Below are 21747 nucleotides of genomic sequence, written 5' to 3'. Positions count from 1 at the left end.
GCCTTCCGCCCGCCCGGCCCCGCTCCACCCTCACGGCCCCGCTCCGCCCCCCCGCCATTTACTGAGCGCTCCCTGCTGCTTCCTCCTCAGAACGGCCGCCCGTTCTCCGGCGGGAACCGGGGAAAAAAAAATGGGTCGGGGAAAAAAAAATGGGTCTGGGAAAAAATGGGCCCTTTTTTTTCTGCGTCACAGAATCCCTGGGATAGTCAGGCTGGAAGGGACCATGGAGCTCAGCCGGTGCCATCGCCGTGCTGAAGCAGGTCCCCAAGCACGGCACTCGGGAGCGTGTCCAGACGGCTTCTGGACGCCTCCAGGGAGAGAAATTAAACCTTCCGTAGGCAGTGTCCCAGTGTATGATCACTGCACAATACAGGCGGAATTCCGTGTGTTCCTGCCTGCTGCCCCTTGTCCTATTGCTGGGCACCACCTGGTCCATCTGACACGTCCCTTCAGATAGTGACAGACATGGATGAGATCCCTGTCTCTTCTCCAGGCTGAACAGCCCCAGCTCCCTCAGCCTTTCCCCAAAAGGGAAGAGCTCCAGTGCCCTCATCATCTCCACATCCTTCTGTGTCACAGCTCATATGAAATGTTACACAAAAGGAAGGTGGCCTTGCTGGCAACTACCTCCTGAAATCATGGCCAGGATCTGTCCCCTGAGTAACCCAAAACAGACATCCCTGTGTTTCCACACAGCATGGATAAAGGCTGGCTACTGCCCAGGTGGGGACTGAGTGGTGTGAGGAACAGTCATGGAAGCAGAACAACTATTCCTGACTAACTCCACACACCAGCAAGTTTATTGAGAATGTAAATCTTATTTGCAAGAATGTAATCTTATTTGCAAGTTTGGATGAGCAGTGGCACCTGAACATTGGACTCCATGACCTTAAGGGTCTTTTCCAACCTAAATGATTCCAGAAATACCATTATACTGATTAGGAGAAGAAACTTCTGAAATAACTGAGATAACTAGAGGAGCATCAGAAGCTGATAAAAAATGTGTGAAGTTGTGGGAGAGGCCAGGCCTGTCCCAGCCTGGCTAGAGAACACACTAAAGGGCGGCTTGCCATATGATTTTCATGAAGTCATCAGGTACACACATTAGTAGGAAGAGATAAGACAGACGATACAAAATTGTTGTGAGGGCTTTTATAGATCCAAAAACATGGAGTGGACTGCCCAATAGCAAACCCAGACATAAATACCAGGCAGGACACCTGCAGTCCCCATGAGAGCACAGCAGCCCCCATGAGAAGGCTGCAAGGACAGCCACTGGCTCCGGTGACATGGGCACAGCTGCCATCCTGACCTCAGATACTCACCCGACAGACCTAATTTTATGAACACAAGAAAAGCACTTGTTCAGCGCTATAAATACCTTAGTGATGACTATTTAATGCAGACTGTACTAAAACACACGTCTGTCATGGCTTAGGAACAAAATTCCCCAATTTAGTGTTCCCATTGAAACACCCCAGACTATGCACCACTCGGTCGCGTCCCCCTCACCTCCCCTTGTGATAGGATGGAGAACAAAAAGGGAAAGATCGCGGGTTGGACTAAGAACAATTTACTAGAAGCAGATAAAGGATAGGAAAACGAACAGTAACAACAATGCTAATAACAGAGTGTGCGAGAGAGGCGAACCACTCACACAGAACCCAGCGCCACCCGACCGCCCCTCCGCTAAACCCTCTGATTTAAGGCTCGTTCGGACAAAGGGCTTTGTGGAGCTCGCCCCGCGCTCCCCTCACGGGCCCGATCTCCCCATGGCCCCATCTCACGATCCCTTCAGGGTCCTGGTCCCAAACCCCCTCCCGCTTTTTCCGCGATTTCCCCACGATCCCCTCCCGGTCCCGATCCCAGCGCCCCGTGGCTCCGGTGCCGGTCCTGGCGCCGGCCCGCGCGCGCGCCGGGCGGGGTTTCCGCTTCCGCCGCCGCGGCCGTGGCGGCGCGCGCGGGCCCCTTTCCCTCCCCTTCCCCTGGCGTTCCCTCCCTTTCCGGCCGCGCGTGCCGCCTGGCTGGAGCTCGGAGCCGCCGCCGCCCCGTGAGGAGCCGCCGCCGCCGCCATCATGCCGGTGTACTTCCAGCGGCCCGAGAACGCCCTGAAGCGGGCGAACGGTCAGTGCGGGCCGCGCCCACACACACACACACACAGCGCCGGGTCGCCTCCCGCTCCGTTCCCCGGCTCCCGGCCGCGCCCGCCTCGGGACCCCGCGGCCGGGCCCGCCCGGGAGAGCCCACCCGGAATCCCCCGGCGCTTGAGCGGAGGCCGCCCGGGAGCGCCTGCCCGGGAGGGAGCGGGCGGTGCGGCGGCGGCGCGGGGAAAGGGCCGGGCAGGGCCGGCGCGGCCGCGCCGCATGGCGGAGGGGAGGCAGGCCCGGCGGGCGCGGGGAGCGGGCCCGGCCCCGCCTCCGCTCCCCTGGGCCCCACGGCCGCCTCCGGGCGCAGGGGGAGCCGGGGCTGGCACGGCCTCAGCCTGCCGGCCTGGCCATGAGCGGGCCGGAGCGCGCTGCCCTGCCCGGCCGGGCTGAGCGCACACGCGGGCTCATTCCAGGCCCCTGTGGGCACCGTGTGCTGTGTCCCGTCCTTCGCGTGACTCCGGCGAGAACGCAAATGGTGAAACTCCTTCGCTGCCGCACAGGCTGGTAACGCTGGTTTGCCTCTGGAAGACCGACCTAGGGAGACAATTCAGCGCTGTAGCCGTTGCTTGCTGGACTGGTTATATTTATCAGCTGGCTCATTTCGGGCCAAACATGTGGCTTTGACGCTTCTGTTTTTTATAGTATCCTATTTTAAGCCCTTAGCGAGACCATTTAGACTGATCATTGTCACAGGGCTAATCGAAAGATGACACTTAAAGACATCCACAACTTAGGGATGATTTATGGGCCTTTAAATGACAGCAGGAGAGGCTGTATGGTCTGGGGACTCTGCATTATTAAAGTACTTAGTGTAACAAGAAAATGTGGAAGTACTGCACATCCTCAAGATTTTTAATCAAAAATTCATTGTAAAAATCTTTCCCACAAAGATAAAATGATCAAAGACAAAATCAGCTTCAGTCAGCGTTCAAGGATGAAGATGTGTTGTATCAGTCCTTTCACTGGAAAAGATGCACGTACCATAATATATAAATTTTATTTATATTTGCAAATGCTTGGGTAGAGGAAGTGGCATTTGGTGTGCAAGTCACATTTCTGGAATGTTGACTTTAAGCTGCTCATTATTATTATTATTGATGCTTTCCTGGAATATAAGTTTACATTTCTTATAGTGCTGCAATTCAGCTAAGTTGTGTTGAAGTGAAGGAGTGGAACTGCAGGGGGTGTTCTCCAGACAGATGCTGGCAATCCTGAATTTCAGTGGGCTGAATGGAAAACATGACAAGCAGTGTCACATCTTACAAACTGCAGGGGCTCAATCTAACCACAGCCAAGCATATTAAAGGGTGGAAAGTCGTACCTAAGGCAGATTGTGTGTTGCAGGAAGCAGTTTAATGTTAAACTGGCATTTTTAATGGGGACATTCAGTGCAGTTTTCAGAGTTTCAGTGTGTGTTTTATAAGGCTCAAGTGAGCATTAGAAGCACTTCATGTTCTCAGCGACTTCAACATACAGAGGTGATGTTTGGAAATGCAAAGAGCATGAAGAATTTTAAGTATATACAGACATGTAAGAAAAGTGTTTTTATAATTGATTAATGTAGGTCAAGGCAAACCCTCAGCTATTGTTGTTATTTGGCATTGCTTTGTACTCAGGCATGTAATGCAACTTTAAGGAGTGTTTTATTGTTGCATATAACAGCCTGCTCACTGTTAGAGATACTGTAAAGCACTTGACATCTTTGTCACCTCTTGTGGTGACATGTTTTCTCAGATTGAAAACTGAGCTTAATTCAGGATTTAGGGTTAGCAGCAGTGAGTTGATGTGTATCAGCTGGTTCTTGACCACTCAGCTTCAGTTGCTACTCTGGATACCTGTTAGCATTTTAAGAAGTATAAAAGTACAAAAAGAAGGTAACTCTTACAGCTGCTTATGGACTCAGCTTTACAGTTCATATGTTACAGATCTGAGTTTCCATAAGTTACAGTTCCTACTGCAAAGCTTGGCATTGTGTGCTGTATTTGATTCTTCAGGTTCATTTTGTGCTTTTACTGAAGTGTCTCTTAAATTAGCCTTAATTATTTGACTTACTTGTAAGAACCTGCTTGGCCAGAGTTAATTAAAAGTTTCAAAACAACATAAATTAATTTTGTGCTTTGTCCAGTTGGTTATCGACCACTGAGCGCTGTGCTTGGAGTGCCCTGGTATTGTTGCAGGATCAAACTTGCCTTTCAAGTTTATTTTCATAAGTAAAGTGTAAAGCTCAACAGTAATTGTCTCAAAAGCAGCTCTGAGATAGAATAGCAGTGTAAATTATGGGATGGAGGGTAGCTTTATTAAAATTCCCCTGGTGACTAAAGTACTGCTGGGCACTGCCGCACCGTAACTTTGATTATCTGCAGTTGTATCAGGTGCTTTCTCTAGACAGGAGTTTGCTCATCTTCTGCCAGCTCAGTATTTACATAAACTGACCCATGAATATGAGCTGTTGTGGTCCTTAAATTAAAACCACTCTGCTGCTTTCAGTCTAAACCTTTTGCCATGTTTAACTTCAAATTTGAGGTTCCAAAACTTGGAAGCTGTCTGACATCTGAGCCCCTGGAGCAGGCCCCTACTTCAATAATTTCTGCCATTATTTCTTTAGGAATGAGTGCTTTCCAGGGTACTTCATGGCACTACTGACTCCACCCTCAGCCTTTAAGAACAGGCATATTTCCCACTGGCTGTGCTTGACCTTCCTTATCTTTTAAACCTGTTTGCTTCCTATTCTGTGTGTTCATTTCTCCTGCTGTTCTGCAGTGCAGAGTACATTCAGAGCAGGGTCTGTGTGGATGTGGGTCTCTGCCTCAGTGTTTCCAGTGGGTGCTTTGCTGTGTTTTGTGCAAGGCAGAATGTGTGGGATGTCAGAGGTGGGAGTTGCTGTGATGCTGAGAGCTCCTGTTAATAACAGCAGCTGCTTAGGGATGAGTAAATGGGGCACTGGTTTCAGCAGCAAGGCTGATCTAAAAAGTATCTGACCTTTCAACTGAACTGCAGCAGCTTTTGATGTAACTTCTGTAAACTGAAGTGCTAAACCACTCAGGAGTTAAAAACAACAAATGAACAACTTTGCTGAAGAAGTTTCTTCCTCCCTCCCTCCCTCACCTGAGAGCAGTACATTCAGTCACATTTGTGGTATGTTTTGTACCTTGTTAAATGCCCATGGTAGGTGCTGTACCCACAAGCCTCCTGGTGGGTATTCCTTGTCCTTGATGAAACCAGGATGGTTAAAACTGGATGTGTGCATTCATACACATTCATGTGTATGAAGTGCTCAGTCATGCCTGGATGGATGGAGAGACAGCTCTGCTATCCTGAAATTCCCATGTAAATTTCCTGGTCAACATTTGTTTGCCAGTTATGTCATTGAATGACTGGCACTGAGTTGCCAGTGTTTTTGGTCTGGCCAACTAAATCAAACCATCAATGCACCTGGGTAGAGTTAATGAAATACTGAGTGTTTCCTGTGTTAAGCATAAAAAAAATGCATCTTCTGGTGTGCAAGTTTTTGCTAACTGGGATTTTACTTTCAGAATTTCTTGAGGTTGGCAAAAAGCAGCCTGCCCTCGATGTTCTCTATGATGTTATGAAAAGTAAGAAACACCGAACATGGCAGAAAATCCACGAGCCGATTATGCTGAAGTACCTGGAGCTCTGCGTGGATCTGCGCAAGAGTCACCTGGCAAAAGAGGGATTGTACCAGTACAAGAATATTTGCCAGCAGGTATGGCTTTTGAATTTTTATGGTATGTATTTATAGCAAGTGTGGTATCTCTCAGCTGATATAATCTAAAAGTAACTGATTTGTCCTGAATTAGGATTAACCTGCCTTTTAGATGTTCCTGGGTTTGTAGCAGTTACATTTTAAAAGATATGTTGCCTATTGTGGGTGGAAACATCTTCCCATTTTTTTTGCCTTTGGTGTAGGTTAACATCAAATCCTTGGAGGATGTTGTTCGAGCCTATTTAAAATTAGCTGAAGAAAAAACAGAAGCAGCTAAGGAAGAATCCCAGCAGATGGTGCTGGACATAGAAGACTTGGATAACATTCAGACTCCAGAAAGGTGAGCAGCCTGTCTTTAAAATGTAGCAATTCACAGAAAGTATCCCTAATTTCATTCACAGTGTTGAGATATAAATGTGGTAGACTTGAAATGGAATACTAGTGGTGTTCTAGAGGTTTTAAAGGTAGGGATAAAAGCAGAAATTTTATGTTGGAAGAAATCCGGAGTAAAGAAAGCAAGCAGTAAGGAGTAGAAAATCTAGGTGCAGTGGGAGTGGTTCTGGGAGTTGGGTCACCACTTTCCAGTGTCTGCTCAGATTTGCATCTCTAGTGGTTTTGGAGAGTTTATTATGGTAAACTGATCATTACTAGTTGATGTAGAAATGCTGTTAATTATATCAGACCAATGTAATTCTTATGTGTGATAGCCTTCATTTCTTCTGACATTGTGCACATACAAACAAAAGGAAATGTTACTTTATATTTGCTTGGTTAAGTGATGAGATAATAGAAGAAAGAACATGATACGTACAGTCAAGAGAGAATTAATAGGATAGGTAATGAGAACATAGAATGGTGATAGAAATAATAAAAAATTGGAAGAAATTACTGAATATTTGTCTTATGTAGGAATAGAGTTGTAGTAGTCAAGTAATACTCATAAAAACCTGCTCTGTTTTTACATGTTAAGAGCAAAACTCTCTAGTAGAAGTTGGTTGCAAAAAAGAGGAGGTGGCAGATGTGTCTTCAATAGGGGGCAGTGCCATTCATGTTATTTCAGTGCCTGAAATTGTTACAGAGGAATCCAATAATAGTTAAACAGTGAAGATTGACTGACCTCTCTTTTCCTTGTTCTCCTTTCTGTAACAGAGGACTAGAGAATGGATCTTTTCAATCACACTTCTCCTCTAAACAAGCACAGTTTCCTTAGTGTTTTTTAGGTCCCGTTTTCTAGACTTCTCATGCTGTTTTGCTGGATTCACCTCTTGATCTTTTAGAGAAAGCACTGGTGATGTGTCGTGTTTAATAGTGTATGTAGTACCCAAGGATGCAAATTAAAACTGCAAATGGTGTAGTAGAAAAGATACAAGAGTTAAGACTTTATATTAAAAACAGTTCAAAAAGAATTTTCAAAATATAGGCTTAGGGAAGATGTTTTTTTGTGAGTTTAATATGTTGAGTGGATTGTTTAGCAGAAAGGGATCGTGTGGGACATAGCACTGAATTGGTCTCAGTGTCTTTGGAATGCTTTCCCCTGTCTTATATTCCTGTGAGGAGGGAATGAAGTTCTAAATGCAAGATTATTGTGTCTTACTTCTGGTGTATTTAATCATCTTTTTCATGTCAGAATTTGTAAAGGATTTGAAATGCTAGTGTGAGTATTCTGGTTTCTGATGTGTGCAGATGATACCACAGCATTTGTGTCACATGTCAACATGGAGTGAACTCTGGCAGCAGTGCTGGTGACTAAAAGGGAAGTGTCAGCAAGTACTAAAGTGTTTGCATTGGCACTGATACTTGCCTCTGACAGAGGTACAGGACACAGCTCCCTGCTAGGAAAGGGAAGGTGAAAATCCTGGACTTAGTTTCCTTTGAAGGATACAAGTTTCTGATGTCTTACCTCTGGAGCTTGGACATGTCAGTCATATAGGCAGTGGCAAAAGTTTGAAACTTAAAACTTTGAAATACTTATCTGCATCCTTTAAAGGAAAAGGGAGCCATCTGAGGGACCAGTTTGAAAATAAGCAATAGACCATTCAGCAGCAATCAGCTGTTCCAATTTGTCCAGACTCGTCTTAGAACCTGGTAAGAAAAATTGATGAGAAAGAATTGTAGAGAATAACCCACTTCTCTTTTTTCTCTTTCCTTACCCCACTGCCCTGACTGAAGTGTTCTTTTGAGTGCTGTAAGTGGAGAGGACACTCAGGATCGTACTGACCGCCTGCTTTTGACACCCTGGGTTAAATTTCTGTGGGAATCCTATAGACAGTGTTTGGATCTTCTCCGAAATAATTCTCGAGTAGAACGCCTGTACCATGACATTGCACAGCAAGGTAGGTGCAAAAGTTGGAAACTTGAACTGTAATGATGTGGTGTGTCCCCCTTAAGGGGAGGGGAACATCAAGATTTGTAGATGCATGTGGTCAAAAGGAACAACAAGAATCAGAGGGTCCTCGAAAGCTTACAGAGTTTAGTAGTGAATGACATGCTTGGCATGAAAATTGGTGTGTTAGTCCCAGTATAACCCCCATAATGGGTTCTGGGTAAAGGGATAGGGTGGAACAAGAGAGGGTTGAATTAAAGAAGAGGGTTAGAGAGAAAGAATGGGAGGGTAAAAGAGAGAAGTCACCAGTCCTCAGTGTTGATCCAACTGATGGGGGTGTCCTGGGGTGTACACACACCTGGGCTTGACCTTTTTATAGATGAGTTTCTCACTTGTTATGCAGATCCGTTCTCATGCTCCATCTGTTCTTCTGGACCTTTGTGGAAATGGGTTGGAGGGCTTCCAGGGTTTTGGGTGGTCTTGATCCCCCTCTACAGTCCATACTCTCTTCTTGGCCTCTTTCCTGCACTTGTGTTGTGCTTATCTCTGGAAACCAGAACAAGGACTGGTGTTTGAGAACTATGGGATTAATGACAGGGTTTTAGTCTGTGTAATATCCAGTCATTTGAAAGCTTCGTTTGACTTTACCATCTTTAGATGCCTTGAGAATTTTTGCCCCACATTTTATAAAGCCAAAACCTGAATTCATGCCATTCACAGGATTTTGTGTGCTCTTAGTTCAGACTAAAAGCTGGAATCGCTACATAAATTAGAACATTTTTAAAGAGACTTAAAGTATTCCCTTTGCTCTTTAATCTTAATTATGTGGAAACATCTTCATCTTTTGAGGTCAAGATGAAAATGTGCTGCATTGTCACTTACTCATTATGTGTGACAGATTGTATCATGTTTGAGATGTCTTTTGACTGCAAATGAAGATTTTTTAAGTGTACTGATTTACATACTTAAATCCCATTTAGAAGTACCGTGAAGTCACCATTAGTGAACATTTTCCATTTCCATCATTCCTTTTTGCAGCTTTCAAGTTCTGCCTGCAGTACACGCGGAAAGCGGAGTTCCGCAAGCTCTGCGATAACCTGCGCATGCACCTGGGGCAGATCCAGCGGCACCACAACCAAAGCACAGCCATCAACCTCAACAACCCTGACAGCCAGTCCATGCACCTGGAGACCAGGCTGGTGCAGCTGGACAGTGCTATCAGCATGGAGCTGTGGCAGGTATGCACCAGGGCTCCCCATCACGCTTGGTCTGCAGCCTTTCCAGAATTTTCTCCAAGCTGTTCTTGTCTCATGGTACATGCAGCAAGGTGAAGAGAGGATAAGAGCTAAAGAATAAAATTTTAATATCTAGAATATTGAATGCTTAGTCTGGTGTTCCTGCACAGCATTTCAAACCAAGCTTTGATGGTAGAACTTTGAGAGATTTTTTGTTTGGCTCCCCACCCACCTTGGTTTGTAGCTTGAAAATCGGAATGAAACAAGTTTTCAAAAATACCAACTTCTAAGCAGATAGTTAAAGTGAATATGTCCAAATAATTTATTAAGAAGGATGTAATTTCATATAGCTGACAAAACTTTCAGATTTAAAAGTTGTGATTGAAGATCACAGCTTTCAGTAGTATTAAATATTTTATAGTCTTATAACCTTTAATAGATTTGTATTTTTTCCATTTTTGGGATGTTGCAAAAAACTTCCTAACAATGGTGTATTTGGTTGTTTTGGGGTTTTCTAGGAAGCTTTCAAAGCAGTGGAAGATATTCATGGACTGTTTGCATTGTCAAAGAAGCCACCCAAACCACAGCTGATGGCAAATTACTACCACAAAGTCTCAACTGTCTTCTGGAAATCAGGAAATGCTCTTTTTCACGCATCCACCCTTCACCGCCTTTATCACTTATCGAGGGAAATGCGGAAGAATCTCACACAAGAGGAGATGCAGAGGTGGGGAAAGATGCTTGCTGTGATCTTAGAATCTGCTTTTAACCCCCTAGGTTCAAAAATAAACTAAATTGTACCCCAAAAGAAGCAGATGACATGTATGGCTATGAGCAGCTCTGCCTAAATTGGCCAGTACTAATTGCCTCAAAAGAAATCTAGAGCAAGGAGGATGTTTTACAAAGCTGCAGTGTAAGTATTGTCAACATTAGCATCACCTTAGTTAAGCTTCCTTCTCTTTACTGAGGAGATATGCAAGTCAATAAATATCTGGTGGTTTGTTTTCTTTTTCTCTTTTGAGTGGTGGTATTTTCCTCACAAGATTTCACTGTTTCTTCTCATGCTATAGTTGGTGTGTGCTCTGTTATTTCTGGTGTTTTTACACAGTTTTGCATCATGGATGCTCCCCATTCCTCTCTTGAACTGCTACATCCATGAACAGGAATTAGTAAGCATTCTTTTTGCACTTCTGCTTTGTCACCAGGATGTCCACTCGAGTCCTTTTGGCCACTCTGTCCATTCCCATAACCCCAGAGAGAACTGATATTGCTCGTCTCCTGGACATGGACGGGATCATCGTGGAGAAGCAGCGGCGCCTGGCCACGCTGCTGGGGCTGCAGGCGCCCCCTACCCGGGCCAGCCTCATCAATGACATGGTGGGTGCTGGGGGTCAGCTCAGCAGCTCCTCAATGCTGAGTCCTGCTCCTGCTAGAGCACTCTGCTTAGCTGTGGGATGGAAACTTAATAGCTAAAACAGCTGTGTAGGTAATTGGAACTTAATTGCAGACTCACAAGGAGTGTTTGGAAATGGCAGTGATAATGAACACTTACAGTCTTTTATGTCACCCAAACTACAAATACTGATTTGAAACACTGGGGGGTCTGAGACATGTTAGAATCTAGAACTTTGGGGTTTTTTTCCAACTCTGAAGTGTGTAATTAACTGAACCAAGTGCTTATTTTTCTGTTTTAAATGTGTTTTGGATAAGCACAGGCCAGATGTCAAATGTTGGACCATATGGATCTAAGTGATTATGAAAACTTCCATGTGTTTAATTTGAAGGGATGTTAGATTTATCTATCCTCAGACCTCCCCTAACGTTCATGAACAAATTAGACATTAAGTAATGGGTATTTTCAGAGAATGTTTGAATTTCTTGCAGTTATTCACACTCATATCTAAAATTTAGGTTCAAAGCTCATTTTACAATTTGAATTAATTCTTTTTGCAGTACTCTTCAGTCTGCCTCAAACCCACAATTTAAGGCTTCAGAAATTTAATAATGAACAGGGATGTGTGGTTTTAGTTTGGATGTGGGCCTATGTTTGTGTAGTAGGCTTGTGTCTTAGAAATGGCTGAGGATGGTACTCTAGTCTGTTTAGATTGTTTGTTTTTTGTCCACTTTTCCATTTTTAACTACATTTAATTGATGTAGTGTAGAATTACTGTCACTGCAGTTAAGAATGTCATGAAAAATACCTAGTTTCCTTTATTAAAAACCACATCTGTTTCCTGTTTAACTTGTTGAATATGAAATTCTTAAAGCATTAACTATTGGTTAATACTGTATTTATATTGAGATCTTTGGAATTTTTTTGTTGACTGTAGGTCAGGTTCAATGTAGTGCAATATGTTGTCCCAGAAGTGAAAGAACTTTACAATTGGCTTGAAGTAGACTTTCACCCCCTCAAGTTGAGTGCCCGTGTCAGCAAGGTAAGGTTTTTGTAGCTCTTTTGTGTGTAGTAATTGGTCTTGACTAATAGTCTGTTTTTTCAATATTGATTTGTGGTAAATATCAACCAGCTGTTGCCTGATTTTTCAGTAGTAGCCTTATTTGGTGAAGTTCCATCACCATGACATGTGCACAGGTCACTGAAATAGAATGAAAATTCACTCAGGTCTTTTGGGTGCTATTCAGAGGGCTCCATAAAAGTGCAGAGTTTTGGGAATGTGTCAGAAGGTTTTGTTGGTGGAGATGATACTGAGTTAATTTTGTTTAAAGGTGCAAAATAAGAATACTGTGTGCACACGTGGGCACATGCTGGCAAGTGGGTTGTATGCTAAGTGGAAAGATGAACCAATGACTGGTTTTACTATTAAAAGGTAGAGTGTTGGGAGGTAGAATAATGTGAGAGCTGTTGATTAGATTAGTGTAAATTCTGCAGCTGATGAAGCACATCATGTTCTTTTTCTTTGATAGTGGGAACAAAGATATTTGAGGTGCTAAAAAGAACTTGAAGGTAAATTAGCAGTGTGGTAAATGTTGCCAGTACTGTCAGTCGCCTTCATACAAAAACTGTCAGCTCTCCTTTGTAACTGTAAGTGTTCTGATCAAAGGATGCACTTCAGTAAAAAGGATCTGGACAGAAGTGCTCTTGTTTTAAGAGTGTAAACCAGAAATGTAACTTTAATGGTGAAGTTTGTACAGGTCAATGCAGATAGAGTAACTTTTCAGGCTTTTGATAGGTTCTGAACTGGGTGAAGGACCAAGCTGAGAAGGAGCCTGAGCTGCAGCTGTACATTCCTCACCTGCAAAACAACACCATCCTTCGCCTTCTGCAGCAGGTATGAGTAAAGATAGTGTATGTTCCTAAGTATACATAAGTTAGAATTTGCTTTGGAGGAAGATTAGGTTGGAAACTTTAATGCCGAAATAATTTTTCTTTCTTTCAAATAGAAGACTGTTTGACTTTCAAACACATTTTTATGATATATAACCCATATCTTCAGTTTGTGCATAATTTAAATACAGCTATAGTAGCTATACTTGATAGTGGGGTACAGTGGTGTAGTAATCCTCTCTAGATTTTCTTCATTACTTCTCTTTGGAGTAATGTCAGGGAGGGAAGTCTTTCACTTTGGTTTTTAGTTTCTTTTTTTTTAAATTGCATTTGTATCTTAAGGTTTTTTTTATAAAATGCACATTTCATTGACCTGCTTTCGTTACCAGTGATGAGCAGTGTTATTTCTGGTGTGCTAAAGAAATAGTTGAAGGCTAATTAGCAGCATAGCTGGATGTAGTTACTGCTGCCAGTCTCCTTCATACAAAGCAGCCATTCAGGAATGGGGTTTAATCTGAATACAGTACAGAAACAGAATCCTCAAACAGTATTTGCAACTACGTTCGTGTGTATACATTCATTTGTTGACAATTTAGCGAGTTAACTTTAAGGCCTGTACAACAACTTTTACTTGTGATTTCTTATTATTGAGGAAAAATACTGATGTTTCTGTTCACATTCAGGTGGCCCAGATTTATCAAAGCATTGAGTTTGCTCGGCTGTGCACCCTGGTTCCCTTTGTGGATGCCTTCCAGCTGGAGCGCTGTATCGTGGATGCAGCCAGGCATTGTGACCTACAGGTGAGGGCTGTGAAAGACTTTGTGTCGTGTCTGGGGTCATGTGTATTGCATGTGATAAAAAGGAACTGCTTGACAATGTGGAGGAAGAGACAAGAGTGATTTGGCTTTCAGTGCTAACTTCATTGAATCATTGAAAGTTCAGCCTCTTCCAATGATTTTGGTTCTGTTGTTTGGGTTTTTTTTTTCTAAACCATAGAAATAAACCTTCATTGACATTGCTCTTTTTCTCCTACTAATTTGAGTGGTATAGCAACATTTTTTTAAAGTTATTTCTGCTTAGAGCTTCTGTTGACTCGTGGAGATCATAAGCAGAACAACAGAGAAATTGTTCAATAAAAAACAATCCTTTCTCTTCCTGTTTTTCTATTTTTGCAAAGGTTCGCCTTGATCACACAACCCGGACACTGAGTTTTGGTTCAGATTTGAATTACTGTACTAGAGAGGATGCTCCCCTGGGCCCTCAGCTGCAGAGCATGCCTTCTGAGCAGATCAGAAACCAGCTGACTGCCATGTCCTCAGCTCTGGCTAAGGCTCTTGCAGTCATTAAGCCTCCTCACTTAATGGTAAGTCGTTTAAAGTCTTAGGAGAGTGTTGACAAAGCTTATATTTCAATGAATGTGTTTTCTCAGATTAGACATACATTTTACTTTCCTTTTTTTCCGCTTAGTGCTAATCAGTTTTTTTGTGCTTTTAAAGAAGTCATTCTTAAAAGCACTCAGCTAGTTGTTTCTGGTCATAATCAAAATATGACAAAATGTACACAAGAGGCCTGAGTTTAAAATTTCCAGTCTTGAAAATACCTGGTTTAGGATATAACAAATAATAACTGATAATATGTGAGCCTACAGAACTAGGATTTGTTTAAAGTTTTGCATACATTTTTGGAAATCCAAGAGCCTGCTTCATTTATTCTTCCTGGAGAAACTGTTGTTGTGAAAAACCTGGAATGCAGCTTTATAGAACCAAACATCCCACAGCTCAAGAGCTGACCTGTCTTTGTCACTTCTTTTCCTCCTCCCTGGGGCTCTTGGCTTCAAGGTCAGACTCACATTTCAGGTTTTCCAGTGCTCTGTAGCAGCAAGGTGTAAATCAGTCTCAGATTTCCAACACGCTTTGGTCGTGGCAAATTAAACCTTCACTTCTTTTACTAGAGCAGTAATTTTTTCATTTGTTTCAGGTTTATGAAAGATTTCAAATTAGATATTTGTTCCATAGGGAAAAAAAGGCTTATAGCAGCATGTCTATGTTAGATTCTCTACAGATTGAAATACTAAGTGATATTCTTAAAATCTAAATGCAGAACATAGAACTGTATCATGGCACCCAATGCTCACTTTATTATGTTAGCTTGAACATACATTAGTGATTTTATAGTGTTTAAGATAAAAATATTTTTATACAGGTTTTCCCTTAAAAATATTTGATTTGTGATGGGTATTAGATTTTTATTTTGAAAGAAAAAACATGCTTTAACTATACATTTGTGGATAGAAATGGCAATTAGTCTTGGACTTGACATGTAAGTACAGTTAGTAGCTGAATTAAACATAAGTCCTCCTCATTTAACTCATTAGTGGTCATTACACTTGTAAAATTGGAGAACAGTATCAAGGTTAATATCAATCTGTGATGTTAGAGAAGCTACAGAACAAGTTGATATCCTTTTTTTCCTTCACTATTCAGGTCAAAACCTTCCATTTTTGTCAGTTGCTTAAAAGCTTTTAATTTGTCACATTTCTAATAATTCACAAAGCCATTAAATTTGTCTAAAGCTTTTTACTTTGGTGTTTCTGGCCCCTCCAATTAGCTTTGAATGTGTGCAAATCTGCAGCAAAGTATGGATGTTTCAGTGTTTTTGCTGAGTGCCCTAGAAGTGACAGGTTACTAAAAATACCCCGTGTGTGCTCACATTTCAGGAGTAGCATGGCTGGGGGAGTGTGGGAGCTGATTTGGGCTGAATGCTTGGCTGGATTCATGGAAATGGGCAGCTCCCTGAGCTGGCACAGTGACACCTCCTTGTGTGTACAGCATGAATGTGGGGTGCTCTGGGCAGTGCTGGGGGTGGGAAGGCTGCTTATACAGCAGTCTGTGTTCTAGTGTCTAGTAGCCTAGTGGTTTTTATAAGGTAATGAAAATGCTTTTAAATATAATGTTTAAGTCATTGACTTGCTTTTTAATCATCTCACTGATAGTGTTTTGTGTTAATTAGGATACATTTTTCTTCTATTGGTGTGTTTGGAAAATAACAAAATTGAAAAGAATAACTTTGGTGAAATACAGTACATGTGGTGATATGTTTGTAAACATAGAGACAAACAATATTGGCCCACACACCCATTCCAGTCAGAGATTTCAATATCAATAACATCTGGGTGTACAGTATTTTTGGACAGAAAATGCCAAATTGTGATACCCAAACCATGTTGCAGAATATTGTGTTTTACAGACAACTTTCTCCATGTACACATGGTTCTGGGCAGTTGGCACTGCCTGGGATGCCACTTGGATGAGTGATTGCTTAGATTTGCCACCACAGCTGTACTTCCATTCAGTTGGCAAGTTGGGAGAATAGAATTAACTTAGTGTTTTTCCTTGAGAAGCACTTGCTTTGCTTACTGCCTTTTCAAAGAAGGACTGTTTACATCATTGTCTTATTCTCAATTTCAATCCAGCAAGAGAAGGAAGAGCAGCATCAGCTGGCAGTCACTGCCTTCCTGAAGAACTCCAGGAAGGAGCACCAGCGTATCCTCGCACGCCGTCAGACCATAGAGGAGAGAAAGGAGCGCCTGGAAAGTTTGAACATCCAGAGAGAAAAGGAGGAGCTGGAACAAAGGGAAGCAGAACTGCAGAAAGTGAGGAAAGCTGAGGAGGAGAGGCTGCGCCAGGAGGCAAAGGAGAGGGAGAAGGAGAGGATCCTGCAGGAGCATGAGCAGATCAAAAAGAAAACTGTTCGGGAGCGCTTGGAGCAGATTAAGAAGACTGAACTGGGAGCCAAAGCGTTTAAAGATATTGATATTGAGGTAGGGGATTTATTGTTGCAGTGGGGAGTTATTTTGTTATTTCAGTGTTACATTGCTGGGCTACCTGAGTTTCATAGGTTTGTACTGCAACTAGTCTTACAGTCTCTCCTAAAAATGAGACAATTAAGTAAACTTTAGTTCTGGGTTTGGATAGGATCATTTTTACTTGAGGGAATAAAGACCACCTTTTGTGGGAGTTTTGTCTCCTTTTTGTATTGATAACTTTACCTGGTTGTAGGATCTTGAAGAATTGGATCCTGACTTTATTATGGCTAAACAAGTGGAACAGCTGGAAAAAGAAAAGAAGGAACTTCAGGAACGACTGAAGAATCAGGAGAAAAAGGTACAAAGTAGGAAGGGTAAAAATGTCCATACAGTTTTTTAGTGAATGTGATCTGTGTTGATACATATATGTGCATACACACACATATATAATACTGGTGTTGGAAATGTTTGAAACTCAAGAAAGGTAAATGTGTTATATACCAATTGGGTCTCTGATTTTGGTGCAAAATTTACTGTTCTGATTAATGGAGTTAATTTGAACAAGGATCCTTAAACTGGATGTGAACTGAGTCTTAGTTGGGAAGACTTGTAATTAAAAAATGTTCAAAACAGGTTAAATGTTCAGAGAAGGGGAGCCCATGACAGAGAAACAAAATTAATGATGTTAGTCCTCACTGAAAGAGAGGAAACTCCACTGCTAGAGCCCTCCTAGATGGCAGAAAAGGATCTGTCTGAAACGTGGGTAGCTATAAAAGTGTGAGAAATGTGTAGTAATAAATAGAAACTCATCACCTGGGCAAGGTGAAACTCAGCCAGGGCTTCCTGCTCTATTCAGGAATGAAACAGGGGTTCTGTGGTACAGTTGGTGACTTGGGTCACTTAAAACTGGTTTAAAGAAAAATGGCAAGTAGAAAGTGGCAGGTTAGTTAAAAAGGTTCCAGTGAGGATCTTGGACACTGCAGGCCTGTAGAGCTGTTGCTTACACTGGACAGAGGAGCAGAAAATACATTACCAGTAGAATTAGTAGTCACCTGAGTGAATGTGATCTACCTGGGAAAGTCAGCACAGCTTCTATGAAAGGAATGTTAGCAAGGGCTTCCTCTTAGAGTTCTCTGAAGCTGTCAAGGCAAACATGAGCAAGGCTGATCTGATGGGTGCAACTAAGTTTGATTTCAAAAAAAAGCTTTTTCCAAAGCTCTTCACAAAAAACCCCAACTTAGTAGTGTGACAAAAGGAAGTCTTTGAATTATGTTCTGGTTAGATAGATTAAAAAACTTCATAGAGGGAAAGCTGGGGAAAGAATCCCTCTCCCTTTGGCTTTGCATATTAAACGATGGACTTCAAACTTAACATTCTTTGCCAGCAGTGAGAACTTGGTGCCTCTGCATTTTGAGCGCTGTCTGCAGTTCTGGTCTCTTTGTTTAAAAGGATGTGGCTGAACTGAAAGTTTGTCAGTAGGCCAACAAGAATTATCAATGATGCAGATTAACTTTTGTGGGGATATTGTCTGTGTAAAATAGTTCCCCTCTGTCAGATTTCTAGAGAGAGGATGTGGTGCCAGTCTGTAAGAGTACCTGTTGTAAGAGCTGCTGGTGGGAGCAATTGTTCTTGCACTGCCTGCAACAGGTAGTGGAGTGAGAAGCATCAAATGAAGCCAGCAGGAGCTGTGTTCAGAGCTGTTTGTAGGTAGAAGTTTGATCTTCATGCTGTGAGCCACAGGCATGCAGGAGTTCTTTCCAAAGTACATTGTTGTATATGAAAAGCTTTGAGCTCAGGACAAGAGAGGAAACCCACTGTTTAAAATATAAAAATACTTTTAACACAGGAAATGCTGGGAGCTGAAAATGGATGATGCTGAGAGAGAATTTGATGTGCCTGTCTCCCTTCCTGCATCCTTGCCTGGGAGTACACTTAGTTGCAGTGGTAGAGGCAGGTTTTTGGTTAGGCTGACCTTAGATGGTCCAGTGTGGTTTTTGCTATTTTGCCATAACATATCAGCTATATTGGAGAAGTCTCCAGAAATCAGGGGTTTATGTGTGCATTATCTCACACTAAAGATGTGTTGTTTTTATTCAGATTGACTACTTTGAGAGAGCGAAGCGCTTGGAAGAAATTCCATTAATAAAGACTGCCTATGAGGAACAAAGAGTGCATGATATGGAGCTGTGGGAGCAACAGGAAGAAGAAAGGGTAAGAATTTTTTGTTCAGTTGATAAAGTGCATTAGCAATGCATGAAAAATAGTGGTATTTGCACTGTTTTCTTTTTCCAAAAAATAAAGATTGAAGTCTTTACACAAATTCACAAATTGTTAGCTTTGTGATTTCACTGTTTTAGTGGACAGCAATTTCTTCTGTCTTTGCTTTGAATGAGGAAGAGAAAATTTCACCTTCTAGTGGCTGGGGTAGATTGAATCCAAATGTATAGTGAAGTTATACTTTGTGTATTTTCTGTTTTCAGATCACCACCCTGCAGCTGGAGCGTGAGAAAGCCCTTGAGCACAAGAGCAGACTCTCCAGGATGTTGGAGGATAGAGATTTATTTGAAGCCAGGCTTAAGGCATCACGACGAACAGTTTATGAGGTACATGAGATGTGGCATTACTAACAAAGTACACCCCTAAAGTGAGGAGCTAAAACTGATTCTTCATCAAACTAGAAACAAATTAGTATTTAAAATGGTTCAGAACTGTGGAATTGCTTCTTTTCTGCTTTGTCTTTTAAATTGAATTCCTTGTACCTGTTCCTAGGTAGTATCATTCAAAGTTTTTGGCAGTTTCTGGCATAGCTAGTATGAAAAATAAAAGAGGGGTGAATTGTTTATTTCATTACACGTATTAGTAAGGGATCACTGGGTGTCATATAGGCAGGCAGCTGTATCTGCCTGTTTATAGCTTTGAGTATTTGGCTATGTGACAGTAAAAACTGGCTTTACCAAAAAAAAAGCAGAAGAGGTGTTATGTTAATATAAATTAGTAACTGCATATGATTCTTTGCAATAATAGGGAAAATTTTGGGTAATGTGTTTTGGGTACAGATAAATTATTATTTAGGCAATTCCTTTCTGAAAAAGCAGGACTAATACCGTACATGATGATTTGTTTGTGTCTTTCTTCTATGCTAGAGTATATTCTTTTATACAAAATCAACTACAGAAGAGTTTGGCATGCCAAACAGCTCATTTTTCAATGGAACAAAATTAACGTTGCAGTTGTTCTGAGTTTCTGTGTAGCTTTATTTACCAATTGTGTAACTGCCTAGCTCTCAGACATTACAGTGTGGTGTTCTGAGGTGTTTGTTGGCATTTCAGGATAAACTGAAGCAGTTCCAGGAGCGGTTGGCAGAGGAGCGGCGGAACCGTCTGGAGGAACGCAAGAAGCAGCGCAAAGAGGAGAGACGCATCACTTACTACAGGGAGAAGGAGGAGGAGGAGCAAAGGCTACGGGAGGAGCAGCTGCTTAAAGGTGGCATTGAGAATCCTTCATCCTTTGCATCCTTGAACCTTCCCATTTTGTAACACAGCTAGTGTCTGGTTTTCCTGTTTCATGAGTTTGGAGAAAGTCTTTCCAACTTCCAGTTGTTGCACCTTCCTTGCTTACCTGTGCAGCATAGACAGGAAGGTAAAGCTTTGTAGCTCCTAGACGTGAGTGAAGGAGGAGATAAAGTAAGGGAGGCTAATGAAAAAACGAGTCTTTGATTTTAGCCTATAGTTGGAGTTCTGGCCACTTGTTTGTGCACATCTTAAAGAGACAAGAACATTGGTGTCAGATCAAGAGCTCCAAAATTGTGAACGACTCACAACCTTTGTGAATTGTTGTGTCTGATAGCCCTAACAGCCTGTTTCAGGACTTTAGAGGAGAAGATGTGATTGGCAAACTGCAGGATGAATTTCTGCCCTATTTGTCAGTTGGAGGTTGAAGATTTTATGCTTCAGAGCTCATCACAACGCAGTATTTAAAAAAACAAACAAAACCAGAAGTGGCCATGAATATCAAATTTCTGACACTCTTAGCTGATTTTTTTTGTTTGACTTTTTCTAAAGGAGGGATTCTCTGCTATGTTTGAGGTAGTTGCTGATATCTTGGTTGCTACAGTTAGAGTATGTACATTGAATTAACATACATGTATTGGAACTTCTTTCTTGTTAGTTGTTCAAGATGTCTCATTAATGGATGTATCTTTTCCTATTGCTTTTGAGTTAGACGACTTGCAGAAAACAGGTTCTGTGGTTAGCTAAACACATCACACAAAATGCTTCTATTTTTAAGTGTTTATTTTTTATAGAGTCCAAGGGGAGAGATTGTGTTGTGGAGCCCCTCTGTGGATACAGCAAAGCAACGGAATTTGTGTGGGTAACAAGTTCTCTGTGTGTCTCCAACTGTGCAGAGCGCGAGGAGAAGGAGCGCATCGAGCGCGAGAAGCGCGAGCAGGAGCAGCGGGAGTACCAGGAGAGGGTCAAGAAGCTGGAGGAGCTGGAGAAGAAAAAACGGCAGAGAGAAATGGAGATCGAGGAGAGAGAGCGCCGCCGAGAGGAGGAGAGGAGAGGGCTGGATGACCCATTCTCAAGGAAGGTGGGTAATTCCTGCAGGTTTGTTTCTTTCTGACTGCTCCTTCTTCAGTAGTTTATTTGAAATAAGGTGTCAGCATTGCAAAGTCATAGGTTAGTTTATTTATTTATTTATTAAGTTATAATGTGAGTGGCTAATTTAATAGTTAAATTACTGTCACTTAGTTTCAGCTCACCATCAGGATCTGGAATCTCTAGTTTAGCAATAAAGTAAAATAAATTACTTTGAAACTAAGATATCCAAGCTGTTTGAAAACTAAATTAATAAAGACTAAAATGAATATTGGACAAAATTTTCTTTAATGCAAAAAGAAGGAAAACTGTTGGAAGCAAGTGCAGCAACTCATGCAAAAGTCAGAAATTCAAGTGGATATTGAAGGAAAATTCCCTCCAGATTAAACATAAAAGCATAGTTTTGTATTTTATAAGAAATATGCAATAACATAAACCCAAGATGTGTGTGCAACTTTCTCTTTACAAATATAACTTTGGTTGGGAGAATGTGTTACCCAACCCAACAAGAAATAAAACAACAAAATTATTTGGAAATGTTTAATGGTTTAAAAGAATGCAGCTAAGTACCATAAGCCTTCTACACTCCCACTTTTTTAGAACTTACCTTTCAAGAGAACTAGTTTTAAATT

General features: G+C 42.0%; 1 protein-coding gene and 1 non-coding gene across 2 annotated transcripts in view; both read left to right on the top strand.

Moving 5' to 3' along the window:
- The first annotated feature begins 2011 nt into the window (after positions 1–2011).
- The window catches only part of EIF3A (eukaryotic translation initiation factor 3 subunit A), a 29042-nt gene continuing 9306 nt past the window's right edge, over positions 2012–21747 (top strand). The window contains exons 1-17 of the mRNA XM_058810944.1: positions 2012–2124; positions 5681–5871; positions 6075–6211; positions 8041–8204; positions 9233–9432; positions 9948–10156; positions 10635–10806; positions 11760–11864; positions 12618–12716; positions 13396–13512; positions 13890–14075; positions 16185–16532; positions 16771–16875; positions 18615–18728; positions 18998–19120; positions 19847–20000; positions 20923–21107. Of these exons, the coding sequence (XP_058666927.1) occupies positions 2076–2124; positions 5681–5871; positions 6075–6211; positions 8041–8204; positions 9233–9432; positions 9948–10156; positions 10635–10806; positions 11760–11864; positions 12618–12716; positions 13396–13512; positions 13890–14075; positions 16185–16532; positions 16771–16875; positions 18615–18728; positions 18998–19120; positions 19847–20000; positions 20923–21107 (2658 nt within the window). The 5' untranslated portion in view covers positions 2012–2075. The remainder of the gene's footprint in view (positions 2125–5680; positions 5872–6074; positions 6212–8040; positions 8205–9232; positions 9433–9947; positions 10157–10634; positions 10807–11759; positions 11865–12617; positions 12717–13395; positions 13513–13889; positions 14076–16184; positions 16533–16770; positions 16876–18614; positions 18729–18997; positions 19121–19846; positions 20001–20922; positions 21108–21747) is intronic.
- On the top strand, positions 13069–13201 carry LOC131561647 (small nucleolar RNA SNORA19). Its single transcript, XR_009275095.1, has one exon. It is a non-coding gene; the product is annotated as a small nucleolar RNA SNORA19 (small nucleolar RNA).

The sequence above is a fragment of the Ammospiza caudacuta genome, chromosome 9 (assembly GCF_027887145.1).
Source record: "Ammospiza caudacuta isolate bAmmCau1 chromosome 9, bAmmCau1.pri, whole genome shotgun sequence".
Classification (NCBI taxonomy): Eukaryota; Metazoa; Chordata; class Aves; order Passeriformes; family Passerellidae; genus Ammospiza; species Ammospiza caudacuta.
This window is presented reverse-complemented; position numbering and strand designations above follow the sequence as displayed.